At 56.3% G+C, this 12,316-nt stretch overlaps 2 protein-coding genes and 1 long non-coding RNA gene across 12 annotated transcripts; 1 reads left to right on the top strand and 2 right to left on the bottom strand.

Annotated features, from left to right (window-relative positions):
• Nucleotides 1-184: 184 nt before the first annotated feature.
• On the bottom strand, nt 185-1,539 carry LOC145544292 (uncharacterized). Its single transcript, XR_014081323.1, has 2 exons — nt 752-1,539; nt 185-674 (listed from the first exon to the last, which is right to left on the bottom strand). It is a non-coding gene; the product is annotated as an uncharacterized LOC145544292 (long non-coding RNA).
• On the top strand, nt 918-4,473 carry ENDOG (endonuclease G). Its single transcript, XM_081586892.1, has 3 exons — nt 918-1,440; nt 2,598-2,707; nt 4,126-4,473. The coding sequence occupies exons 1-3, from the start codon at nt 946-948 to the stop codon at nt 4,406-4,408; spliced, it is 888 nt and encodes a 295-aa protein (XP_081443018.1). The 5' UTR covers nt 918-945; the 3' UTR covers nt 4,409-4,473.
• On the bottom strand, nt 3,853-12,076 carry SPOUT1 (SPOUT domain containing methyltransferase 1). 10 transcript variants are annotated; one of them, XM_081586876.1, is made up of 12 exons: nt 11,673-12,076; nt 11,048-11,093; nt 10,608-10,921; nt 8,654-8,813; nt 8,327-8,416; nt 8,175-8,224; nt 7,825-7,955; nt 6,667-6,739; nt 6,461-6,559; nt 5,887-5,989; nt 5,578-5,728; nt 3,853-4,630 (listed from the first exon to the last, which is right to left on the bottom strand). In XM_081586876.1, exons 3-12 carry the CDS (start codon nt 10,696-10,698, stop codon nt 4,562-4,564), a joined length of 1,017 nt encoding a protein of 338 aa, XP_081443002.1. In that variant the 5' UTR covers nt 10,699-10,921; nt 11,048-11,093; nt 11,673-12,076; the 3' UTR covers nt 3,853-4,561. The 10 variants fall into 10 exon arrangements, with proteins under 10 accessions (XP_081443002.1, XP_081443005.1, XP_081443000.1 ...); XM_081586879.1 differs by having other exon boundaries at nt 5,578-5,725; XM_081586874.1 differs by having other exon boundaries at nt 10,608-10,733.
• Between the last annotated feature and the right edge of the window lie 240 nt (nt 12,077-12,316).

Here is a 12,316-nt window from a genome sequence, read left to right as displayed (position 1 = left end):
TCAGGAGGTTCTTAGAGTGGTTAAAGGAAAAAGCTAGGAAATTGTCCAAAGAGCTTGTTCAACTCTTACGCAACTGCAGTTTGCAGCTGCATAAGGGAGGAGAGTATGCAATGGGGCAGAGGTATTACATTGTGATTTCATAGTAAGTTCTTTGATTGAAAAAAAGTTGAACTTCAACAAGTCATTTATAGCCCACCATCTGCAGAAAATCACTTGTGTTGGTCTTTTCTTTGCAGATGTAATTTTTATTAGATAATTGATACATTGATAATCATTTTCTTGATGCAGAGTTTTGTGTATTGTCTCTCCCCGCCTCCCCGCCACCCCATTACCTCAGGTGGTGAGCAAGCTGTTGTATGAATTTAAAATATTTTTACGCCCTATATTCTATCTGATGTGCTAAAAATGTCCAAAACCAGTCCCTGAGTATCTTACTTATTCCCCGGCCTCTATCATAAGTAATACGGTAGGGAATCCTTGCATTCCTGATTTGTTTTCTCAGTTCAGTCCTGTAAATCCGAAGGTAAGTTTTTTTTTTTTTTTAGGGATCTTAGTTGCTGAGTGGGAGGGAACCTCCGTGGAGACCGAGGGGGCCGGGACGGGGCGGAGTCGGTTCCGAGACGGCCAGTCGTGAGCCGTGGTGATGCCACGCCCCCTCCCCTCAACTCCGCGTCCTAAAGGGGCAAAGAAAGGGCGTCCGCTCATCCAGTTAAGTGGGCACAGACCCCCCAACTGTTGGGCTGGACAGTACCTCGTAGCGTTCGTGAGTGGAAGGGACCCAAGTTCCGCCGTCTCACGCCTCCGCTCCGCTCCATCCCCGCGGTGGGGCCCAGTAGGCCTGTGCGGCCCCTTTAAGAGCCTCCCGGGTCGGAAGCCCGAGGTCGCGGCGTCCCTTCAGCGCCGCAGGCCGGCCCTCCCTCCGCGCCCCGGCCACCATCCGCTGCCATGCAGTTGCTTCGGGCTGGCTTGACTCTGGCACTGGGCGCAGGGCTGGGTGCAGCTGTCGAGGGCTGGCGGCGGCAGCGGGCGACGCCGGGGCTGCTGAGCCGGCTGCCGGTGCTGCCAGTGGCGGCGGCGGCGGGGCTTCCTGCGGTGCCCGGGGCTCCTGCGGGTGGCGGCCCGGGCGAGTTGGCCAAGTACGGGCTGCCCGGGGTGGCGCAGCTCAAGAGCCGCGCGTCGTACGTGCTGTGTTACGACCCGCGCACCCGCGGCGCGCTCTGGGTGGTCGAGCAGCTGCGGCCCGAGGGGCTCCGCGGCGACGGCGACCGCCGCTCCTGCGACTTCCACGAGGACGACTCGGTGCACGAGTACCACCGCGCCACCAACGCCGACTACCGCGGCAGCGGCTTCGACCGCGGCCACCTCGCCGCCGCGGCCAACCACCGCTGGAGCCAGAAGGCAGTGGACGACACCTTCTACCTGAGCAACGTCGCGCCCCAGGTAGCACCTGCGCCGCCCCCCGCCACCACGCCGCCAACCCGGCGGCGGAAAGCGAGGCCAGCGCTCGCCTCTGAGCCTCGATTTTCCCCTTTGCAGAATGGGAGAGTTGCCGAGTGTGCGCCCTCTAGGTCAGGCGCCTGGCCGCACGCACCGCGCGCGCCGCCGGCGGGAGGGATGGAGCGGTGAGGCGCTGAGCACCCACTGGGCTCTGATCTTAACCCGAGGGCCCCCGGGCGCCTCCCTGAAATCAGGATGAAACTGTTATTCACCTGCCTCTTGCAGTAGCGCCGAGGAACTGAAGATAACTGTCCACATACATAAAAGTACCAGGCACGCTTCCTGGTTCTTGGCAAGCATTTAGTAAATAAGAACTATGATGAGGAAAGTCCCAGCGAGACAAAGTGACCGATCCAGGGTCACACCGTGGGAGGAGACCTAGGCAGTCTGTCTAGGGGACCCTGAGCTTTTTTTAATCCATTGTCCTACTCTGCCTGCCTTTACGAGTAAACGCATAGATGGGTGCCCACAGTGGCTGTTAGGAGCAGTCCCTGTGCACCCTGGACTAGCCGGCCTTCCTCTAGCCCTGTTCCCACCAGGGCCTGACACCCCCGTGGAGGTGGATGGTGGGGCTCTGAGTGAGACTTGTGAGGTCCCAGCCTCTGACCTGACTGGTGCTCACCCAGGAGCAGAGACCCCCACCCATTTGAGTGGACACTGTGCCAAGGACCTGAGAGGTCAGGTGGTTGATTCAGATTTTTGACCTTCCCTGCTGGGCTCTGCAATTCAGACTTCGGGAGAAGGAAGGGAGAGATGGTTGAAAGAGCTGGTCTTCCCATGAGCTCCTGGGGCGGGAGCAAGCCTGTTTCTCTCTGGGAGGTTTGCCCCTTCATACGGCTCTTTGGGGCTGAGAAACAGCTCGGAGACCTGGGATGCTAGTTCTCCCAATCTAGGTGGGGGCAGCTAGCACCCCTGTGAGCTCTGTCTGGGCTAAGTGACTCTCCTTCCGTGAACCTCCCTTTCCTCTGCATGCTTGTCCCCACCCCCACCCCCCTGCTGGAACCTTCTGGCTCTGTGCTAGTGCCTGCCCCTAGGCCTGGGGCAGCCCTCTGACTACAAGTGTCCCAGCCAGTCTCACTGAAGCCCACCTCTCCTGCCAGGTGCCCCACCTCAACCAGAATGCCTGGAACAACCTGGAAAAGTACAGCCGCAGTCTGACCCGCACCTACCAAAATGTCTACGTCTGCACGGGGCCGCTCTTCCTACCCAGGTAAGGCTAGAGCTGGGGGTGCCTGGGGACAGCAGCACCTCCCGGTCATCCCAACCAGGCTCCCGCCAGACTCTATGTCAACACTGCCAGGTCCCCATTCATCTGGTTTCTGGGCAAGTCTGTTCATTCCTTACCTTGAGCCCCTGATTCTACTCTACAGAGACCTTTGGGGTACCCACATCTCTGCCAGTGTGTACCAAGCCCTGAATCTACCCTTGTTCCTCTCCTATGTCATCGCTTGTCACATCCACCTAACTCATGTTTTGCCCAGATAGAAACCTTGCACGGGGTTCTCACCTTCAGTCTCCTCTGCTGGGGCATCCCTTCCTGAAGCCAGCGTTGAACTCAGTCTTCCTGACCCTGAGCCTTCACTCTTGTTCCTGTGCAGCTTGCCTGGCCTCCCAGATGGAAGGGACTGACCTCCCCTGGGCTTGCTGGGTGATTTTTCTGCTGAGGACTGGGATGAGTGAGGCAAGGGACTGTGGCCAGGCATCTGGCTCTGCTGGGGTTGGAACCCAGGCCCTGTCACCTAGTTTCTGGGTTTGATGTTGTTTAGTCGCTCAGTTGTGTCTGACTCTTGTGATCTCATGCACAGAGGAGCCTGGCGGGCTACTGTGGCTACTGTAACCCACCAGGCTCCTCTGTCCATGGGATTTCCCAAGCAAGAATACTGGGAAATTGCCATTCCCTTCTCCAGGGGATCTTCCCATCCAAGGGATCGAATCCACATTCTCTTGCATTGGCAGGCGAGTTCTTTACCACTGAAGCACCAGCGAAGCCTCAGCCTCTGAGTGCCCTGGGCAAATGACCTCAACATCCTCTCCTGTAAAATGGGGATAATACCCATTATCTACCACATAGTTGTTTAAGGGACAGTGGGATGATGGATGTCACCGTAGTAAGGACTCAGCACAGGTTTGCCAAGGCACTGATACACTTTAATTAGCCAGTGCCTCCTCTGGCCTGCTGAAATGGAGTGGACTCCTCGGAGACTTAGCCAGAGTCACCCGTCCAGTGTTCTGGGCATCTGCTCTGCCCCAGGCCGTGTGCTGGTGCTCGGCATTCTGCTATCACAACCCCACCCTCCACAGGGAGAGACAGACAGTAGTCAAGTGTCCACAAGGAGGATGTGAATGAAGGCCCAATTCTTTCTGCAGCGTTTATTGCCACCACCCACTCTCCCTGAACCCAGTGTTGGGCATGAGAAAAACAAGGGAAGAATGAGTCTCTACCCTGCCAGAGCTCCCAGTCTCCTGGGCAAGCCAAGCCAGGCAGAGAAGCCTCACACTGAGAGGGTGGTCCTGCAGGTGACACAAATTGGAGGTCCAATCAGGGAAGGCTTCCTGGAGATGGTGGCCTTGGGTCTGAACAAGCCCCCTGGGAGTCGTGAAACACCATGTGCTTGGTTCTGTCCACAGGACGGAAGCTGACGGGAAGTCCTACGTGAAGTACCAAGTCATCGGCAAGAACCATGTGGCGGTGCCCACCCACTTCTTCAAGGTGCTGATCCTGGAGGCGGCAGGCGGGCAGATCGAACTCCGCTCCTACGTGATGCCCAACGCGCCGGTGGATGAGGCGATCCCGCTGGAGCGCTTCCTGGTGCCCATTGAGAGCATTGAGCGGGCCTCAGGGCTGCTCTTTGTGCCAAACATCCTGGCACGGGCAGGCAGCCTGAAGGCCATCACTGCGGGCAGCAAGTAAGGGCAGCCCCAGCTGGACTGTGGGCTTGGGGGACTGAGTCAACTTAAAAGTCTTTATTTTTGGAAGCAAGTCTCGAGTGTGTCTGTCCAGGTAACCCGTGGGAACCTCTGGCTTCACTGCTGCTTTTCTGCCATCCTGGGCCCCACAGAACCTTCAGCTGGGCTGGGCACCTGCCTGGGTGAGGCCAGGCTGCAGGGCAGCCAGGGAGATGAGGATGGCTTCCTGGAAGACAAGCACAGCAACAGGCTATGGCCCCATCGCCCAGGACCCCAGCCCTTGGGGTATGCTGCCATCAGCAGGGTTCAGGGGGTGTGGGGAGGCACTGCCCAGGACCCTGGCCCGTGGGGTATGCTGCAATCAGCAGGGTCCGGGGCAGGGGTGGTGAGGAGGCGGGGAGACAGGTTCAGCTTCATCCTACTGTTACTGGCCACCTGTAGGCCCTGCCAAGAAAGGGCCTCACCTCTCTGCTCCTCAGTCTCCTCCTCTGTAAAATGGGGCTGATCATAATACCCGCCTCCCAGGGTCGGCCGGGGAAGGGGAGGTGATGGGCAGGAGGGCCCTCGGAAGTGTGGGAGCAGGGGTTTCTGCCGTGAGGCTGAGACTGGAAGTGCACAGCACCTGGCCGGGCTCCCGGGGACAGGGAGACTGAGGCCATCCACGTGATTGGTCGCCACCGTTGAGACCAGTGGAGGCAGTGGCACCTTCCCCCAGCAGGTGCCCACAGGCACAGCGTTCTGTGCTGCCCGGGTGGAAGGCTCTGAGAGAAGGTTGCATCCTGTCCCCCTGGGGACAGAGGTGCCGGCGAGGAGGGCTGCCTTGCCCACCATGGTCAGACACGGGGAGTGGGACACGTAGTGTACAGCTAAGGAAACAGGCCTGGAGCAGGAGTTGTGGGTTCCCTGGGTCAGTCAGCCTGGGAGCAGCTGGACGGGCACCAAAACCAGGATTCCTGGCTTCCAGCTCACTCTCAGCTTGTCCCTGCTGTAGTTCTGCTGTGGGGAGAGGCTGAGGGGGTGAAGGGACCACCCCAGAAGGCTGGCTCAAGGCAGCCCTGGGGTGGGTGAGGGACAGGGAAAGAGTTGCAACCCCCTTGGCCAGACAGAGGGGCTCCAGGCCCTGCTGGTGGTGAAGAGGTGGGGCCTGGAGGTCAGGGAGGTGGGTGGGCTCACCTCTGTGCGGATGGTGCGGCTGCCCTGGTTGGGGCAGGTGTTGACGTACAGGTCGAAGAGGACGCTGGGTTCAGACACATCCAGGTTGGGGTCGGCATCCACTCCAGCTTCCAGCCCCTGGAGGCCCCCAAACACCACGAGAGCGTGCCTGCTGCCCACAGGAGGGGATCACTGCCTGCCCATCACAGCCCTCTGAATGCTGCCCCCAGGGCTCTCAACCCCCCATATGTAGCAGGGTCCCAGTCCGTTCAGCTGTGCCCCCACCAGTCCAGTCCCCTGCTCCATGCCCTCTCCGCTGGCTGGACCCACCTGAAGCTGGGAAGCTGGGCAGAGGCCACATCTGAGCCTCGCTCTGACGTCCCGATGGTCAGGTCATAGCCATCCTGGAAGGGGGCCTCAGCAAACACAGCACCTGGCGGGGAGGCCAGCTCACTGGGGACCCTGTTCCCCCCCAAGCCACTGTCACTTGCCTGCATGTGTGTATTGGGGTGGTGGAGATAAGGGAGCCACAGCCGGCACTCCTGCTGGAAAGTCAGGGCTGGAGTGGGCAGAGACCGTGCCTGAGCTAGCTTGGAGAAACAGCGGAGGCTGGGGAGGAAGGAACTCCAAAAACAAGTGGCGTACCTTTGACTCACCTGGCCCTTTTGCCCCCATTCCCAGCCCCGCGGCAGACATCCTTAAAGATGCTTTGCCTCAGGAGTCCTTAAAAGCATCCCAGGCAGTGCACTCGAGGCCCAGAGAGGGAAAAGCACTTGCCCAAGGACACACAGCATATTAGCAGGATTAGGATCCCAGTCTGACTTTTGGGTCAAGCAGGGCTCTCTGAGGTCCCCTAGACAGAGAGAAGAAGACAGACGTTCATAAGAGGAGGCTCTGTGCTTACTGAGGCAGGAGGCCAGGCGGACCGTGTAGCCCCAGTAGAGACTAGCTTTGGTCCGAGGGTCCTGCGACGACACGACCTTCCCCCGGTAGGTCTTGCTTTCTGGAGAAGAAGCAGACAGGCTGTGAAGATGAGGTGAGGGGACAAGGAAGTGGAAGGAAGTGGCTCCGAGCCTGCAGGCTGGCTGGGCTAGGGACGCTTTAGGATACCTGGGAGCTGGTTCTGGTTGAGCCGCACTGTCACCCGAAGTCCAGGCTCCAAGTTCTTGTCAATCTTCACCTCCTGGGAGGAAGCCAGAAAAAACCTGCTGCTCCACCCCCACCCCCACTGCAGGACAGCAGGGGTCACAGCTCTCCCAGACACGGGAGCATCTCAGGGGTCCAGGTCACCCTTCGTGCCCTACTCCCCAGCGCCTGGGGCCAGACCTGCTCACAAAAGACCATTCTTGCAAAATGACTACCCCATGATATGGGTGAAAAGGATCAGTCCAGGCCTGGCACAAAGTAGGGAGTATTTCTGGGATGAAATCCCAGTTTCCTACATTTTGGGGAGCTTAAGTGGTCACTTAACTCCTCTGAGCCTTAGTTTCCTCATCTGTCAGTAGAAGACTTTCCATAAACAGCAGCTATAGTTACACTGCACGGGGTCTGGCATAAAGTAGATGCTGACCACATGGGAGCTGTGATGAAGGACACCTGATGTCTGTGTTGTGTCCCAATTTATGTATTTATTTTGGCCTTGATGCACAGCTTGCGGGATCTGGGATCTTAGTTCCCTGACCAGGGATTGAACCAGTGCCCTTGGCAGTGAAAGCCTGGTCCTAACACAGGACCACCAAGGAAGTCCCTTGTTCCAATTTTGAATTCAGAATGGCTTTCTCCCTGGAGGGTTTCACGTGTGTTTCTCCCTTCATCTGAGTCTGGGTATCCTGGTCTGCTTTCGGCCCCTTCTCTCAGGTCTGTTCTTTTTGAGGGAAGGGGATCCCCATGTGTTTAAATGTTTCTGCCTCTGACTCTAGGAGACATGAGACTAATAGGTGGCAAATGAATGCTCCAATCCAGAGCTTGGCATCACACTGGAGCAGCCCCAAAGAGACTCTGAACTTGATTTTGCAGGGTTTTGTTTTTGGTTTGTTTTTAGCACAAGGGCTATCTTCTGTTGATATGCTTTAAAAAAAAAAAAAAAAAACAGTAAATTTTGCTCCTGGCTCTATCTGTTGAGGCCCATTTTAGGCACTTCTCTGGCTCAGATCTGCATCAGCGGGGGCCTGGTAGGCAGAGAGGCCCGGGGCCAGGACTCCCTCTACGTCCCCTTCGAACCCTGTGAGTGTCTGGGAAGCATGTCTCGACACCCCCTCCAGTTCCTACCTTCTTCATGCCACAGTTGACAAAGGAGCCCTGGCCCGGCCGGGTGGGCCGGTCCACCACAACACCCTCTCGGAACTCGGATTCCTCATCCTGACGCATGTGGTGAGGGCTGTCCAAGGGGTTCAGGAGCCCTGCAGTTGGAAAGGGGCCAGGAAGAGTCTGGGAGGTGGAGAGGCACATGGAGGTGGTGGTGGGGGTGAGGCTAGGAACTGGTCCAGGATCCAGCTCGGCCACAGACCTGCTGTGTGCCATCAGGCATGGGTCTTGCTTTCCAAACTGGACCGTGAGTTCTCAGGGCCTGGAGGATGATCCATGGGAAATGGGGGTCAGGTCCCCTCCCCCAGCCTTACCTGCAAACTGCAGATCCTGATGCTTGGGGAAGAAGGCCTTTCTTAGGTACCTAGGAAAAAACGCAGAGCTCAGGAAGTTCCCAGGGAGGCCATGTCCCACCCAACCTGCACCGTGACTGCCCACCGCCCCAGTCTAGGAGGTCTGTCCTTACTGTGGACACTCCAGGTATTGTAGTATCCGGGCTAGCTGCACGCACGCCTGCCCCTTCTTGCCAACTCCCCTGAATTCCCCCTCCACAGTCCTAGGAGAGAAAGACAGGGGTCCAGCCCACCGGGATCTCTTTGAGAGCTCTCCCACCCCCAATATGACCTCAGCAGCGCCTGTAATCTGCAACTCAACCCACCAGGGTGACAGTGGGGGCATTCAGACAGGATTCTCGGCCCAGGCAAGAGGGCGGGGAAAGAAGTGCAGCCCAGCCAATCCTGGCAGCCCCTCCCTTCTCCCTGCACCCGCCGGGACCCTGCTGGAGGCCCCTCACTTGGCATCTTGGCCTTCTTCATCGAACACCACGATCTCATCCACACAGAAGATGGCGCAGGCTCTGGCGATCTGGCCGGCCAGGTAGGTGCGAAGCTCGGGCGACTGGGCATTGTCCAGGATAGAGCCTGGCAGGGCCACGCTCAGGGTATAGTGCCGCCCTGGGCAGGACAAAGGTGTTCATGGTCAGCTAGAGCAGCCAGGGCCATCTCTCCCCTCCCTTCCTCTAACCCCAGAGCCTAGAGTTAGAAAATTTTCTTACTGGGAGGAGATTTGAGATAAGTAGCATAGATTCCCTCTCCAGACCTCAATCTCCCCAGGAAGAAAATGAACTTGGCGGTCTCCAGGGCTCCCATAAACAGGACGTACCACTAGCTATGGCAGGGAGTGGTTAGAGGCATTGACCTATATTCACATCCTCTGTCCCCTACTACCTCAGTTCTCCAGGCATCAAAATGGGGTAATAATGAGAGTTAATATTTATTCTTACTGGACATCCCTGGTGGTCCAGTGGTTAAAATTCTGTGCTTCTAATGCAAGGGGCATGGGTTCAATCTCTGGTTGGGGAATTAAGATCCTACATGTTGCAGAGCAGCCTGCACAAAATTAACAACAACAAAAAAGTTATTCTTAGTGCCTTTTATGGGTACAGACTTAACCAATAACCCTAGGAAGTAGGTACTACCATGATCCCCACTGAGAGTTGGGGAAGCTTAAGCCTAAAGAGGTCAAATACATGACCCAAAGTCATACAAAAGGCAAAACAGCTGACTTCAGAAAGACCACCACACTTTTGCTCCCAGTCATCCAAAGGGAGCCACATGAGATAAAGGGCTTTCCTGGTGTCTGAGACAGCTGACATGCTCAGCTTCTGTCCCTTATGTCACCATCATCACTAACAACCACTGGGCTTACAGAGTAAAATACAGCCCCCTGATACTCCAGAATTTCGGGTCTGACGGAGGAGGAAAGATACAATATGTTAGGGTAGATGCAGATGTACAGAAGGACACAATGTATGGAAGGATATCTAGGACACAATGTGGGATTAGAAAAACCAGGTCCAGAAGTGCATGGATCAAGCAGCCTCACTTCTGTAAAATTGTATCTATATACCTCTTGACCTGGATATAAGTGGGTATTAACAGCTGGAGGATTCCCTGGTGGCTCAGGTGGTAAAGAATCTGCCTGTAATGCAAGAGACCCAGGTTCAAAACCTGGATTGGGAAGATCCCCTGGAGAAGGAAATGGCAACCTGCTCCAGTATTCTTGTCTGGAGAATCCCATGGTCAGAGGAGCCTGGTAGGCTACAGTCCATGGGGTCGCAAAAGAGTTGGATTGTACTTTCCACTTTAACAGCTGGAGAAACGTTAACTGCAATCTTTGCTGGGATTTTTGAAATAAACCACACAGAAAGTGCTCAATAAAAAAGTAAAAACTGTGACAAACCACTCCAGTATTCTTGCCGGGGAAATCTCATGGACAGAGGAGCCTGGTAGGCTACAGTCCATGGGGTTGCAAAGAGTCGGACACAACTTAGCAACTGAACAAAACAACACACCATCAGGCAGATTGTGATCTGGAGAAATAGATCTGGATGGAAATGTGGCATAAAAATGGAGAGTGAAGTGATCTAGCAATATGGAATATAGAATTTTGTAAGAAAATTTGTGTATAGAATAGCAGTTGCAAATATTCAAACAATAAAGTCTGGCTAAAGGAACTAAAAGAAAAGTAAAAACAGACATTACAATGATGAGGTTCTAGAAGTTCTGATATATGACACTTATCCTCCAGAGAACTGAAATCCACCTAAGTAGGAGGTTAGGGCTCAGCTTTTTGGGTCCCTCTCATTCTCCAAGCCTCAGTTTCTCCATCAGGACAAGATGTCTGGGCCCCTAAGGGCCCTTCCGCCTGTGACATTCTCTGCCCTCCCCAGGACCCAGCTTGCTCACCCCGATCCTCGCTCTGGGCAGCTGCCTCTTCCTCCTGTTGGCGCTTTGCCTGTTCCGCCTGCGCTCGCTGCCGCTCCAGTTTCTTTGTCATCTTGAGATCCTTCCACTTCTTTTTCTCCTCTTTTTCTGGATAAGAGGATATCCCAATTGGTAGAGGGAAGAGTGACTTGGACGTGGAAAAGACTTGGAACAGCCCAGGAGGTGGTGTCCTCTCAGTAGGTCAGCCTGGGAACTCCAATGCTGCCCAGAGAGCAGTCAGAGGAGTCTTCCAGGGCTTCTGGCCTCCTCGTCCCCATTTTGGGTACTAGTGAGACCTAGAGGGAAAAAAACCTGGTGGCTTTTCCCCAAGATTCAGCTGCACACTGATGGAGTGGAGGAGCGGAGGTGAGCAGAGACACTTGGCTCCCCACTGGGCCCACCCCCCCCAGTCCCTGACTTACTCTGTTGCTTCCACTTCCGCCACTCGACCCTTTGTCCATGTTCACCCTGGAAAAGGAGTCAGGGGAGATACAGGAGTGAGGCTGAATGGTCACACCTGAGGTGAGGGTTCCTACTTGTCGCTCCACAGCTGTCCGCTTCCTTTCAATGAGTTGCTGTTGGTTAGTCGCTCAGTCGTGTCGAACTCTTTCGTGCCCCCACGGACTGTAGCCCACCAGGCTCCTCTGTCTGTGGGATTCTCCAGGCAAGAATACTGGAGCAGGTTGCCATTTCCTCCTCCAGGGGATCTTCCTGACCCAGGGATCGAACCTGAGTCTCCTGCATTGGCAGGCAGATTCTTTACTGTCTGAGCCACTAGGGAAGCCCCTTTAAATGAGGGTGATGAGGAAACGAGGGACACCCACCCACACACACACACACACAAACACACTCACACACACAATACTGCCCAAGAGAGAGCGTCAGGAGGGCAGGGACATGTACCCCCAGTGCCTGGGACCATAGCTGGTACATAGTAAACATTCAGTAAACTGTTAAATGGGACCATAGCTGGAACATAGTAAGCATTCAGTAAATTGTTAAATGAGTTAAATGAGAGAAGAGGAAATAGGTTTAGGGGGACAGGACCTGCCCACTGCCGCCCTGGTTATCAGAAGAGATACGCCATGAAAGAGCTTGGGAAGGCGAGCCGGGTCCCGCCTCCCGAATCCGAGCCCCGGACAGAGTTGCCACTAAGGGCTCCGGTAAGGCAATGAGTTTCCGACGCCGCCCCGGCTCCAACTCAAACCCGGTTCCCGCCTTCGCTGCTCATCGGGACAGGGGTAACTGAGGCCACAAGCACGCAACAAGTTCGGGGATTCCGGCCGCGGAGCAGCGACGAGCCTGGAGCTAGAGGGGCGACTCGACCCCGCCACGGGGCCCCACGCGGCTCTGTCTCTTGACCCCAGCCCCGCGCCCTCCCGCAGGGCTCTCACATCCCTCCACCCACCGGACCACAAGGCCGCTTCCTCGCGCGCTCCGCCATGTTCGCCGCACGCCGTCGGCCCCGTTCGGCCAATCGGACTCACCTCTTCCGGCAACACCTCCTTCGAGCCGTCCAATTGGAGAGCCAGTGGCGCGCGTGGGCGTGGCCTAGGTGCGGGGCGGTGAGATCACGTGGACAGGGGAGGGCTGGAGGTGCTGGGTGGGCTACCTAGGGGCGGATAGGGGGCGGCACCCCGTGAGCTGGAGTCGTAGCTGGTGTGGGGGCCAGGGGTGGGTGGTGGTGTTGA

This window comes from Giraffa tippelskirchi, chromosome 4 (assembly GCF_054371585.1).
Source record: "Giraffa tippelskirchi isolate mGirTip1 chromosome 4, T2T-mGirTip1v1.2.pri, whole genome shotgun sequence".
In the NCBI taxonomy this organism is placed as follows: Eukaryota; Metazoa; Chordata; class Mammalia; order Artiodactyla; family Giraffidae; genus Giraffa; species Giraffa tippelskirchi.
This window is presented reverse-complemented; position numbering and strand designations above follow the sequence as displayed.

What these genes read in the sequence shown, in the direction of transcription:
- ENDOG (XM_081586892.1), top strand. Translation starts at nt 946, where the DNA reads ATGCAGTTGCTTCGGGCTGGCTTGACTCTGGCACTGGGCGCAGGGCTG. An exon ending in TGAGCAACGTCGCGCCCCAG is followed by an intron (nt 1,441 to 2,597) that starts GTAGCACCTGCG and finishes CTCTCCTGCCAG; the next exon opens with GTGCCCCACCTCAACCAGAA. An exon ending in GGGCCGCTCTTCCTACCCAG is followed by an intron (nt 2,708 to 4,125) that starts GTAAGGCTAGAG and finishes TTCTGTCCACAG; the next exon opens with GACGGAAGCTGACGGGAAGT.
- SPOUT1 (XM_081586872.1), bottom strand. Translation starts at nt 12,069, where the DNA reads ATGGCGGAGCGCGCGAGGAAGCGGCCTTGTGGTCCG. An exon ending in TCAACTGTGGCATGAAGAAG is followed by an intron (nt 6,740 to 7,824) that starts GTAGGAACTGGA and finishes GCTTCCTCCCAG; the next exon opens with GAGGTGAAGATTGACAAGAA. An exon ending in CAACCAGAACCAGCTCCCAG is followed by an intron (nt 6,560 to 6,666) that starts GTATCCTAAAGC and finishes CTTCTTCTCCAG; the next exon opens with AAAGCAAGACCTACCGGGGG.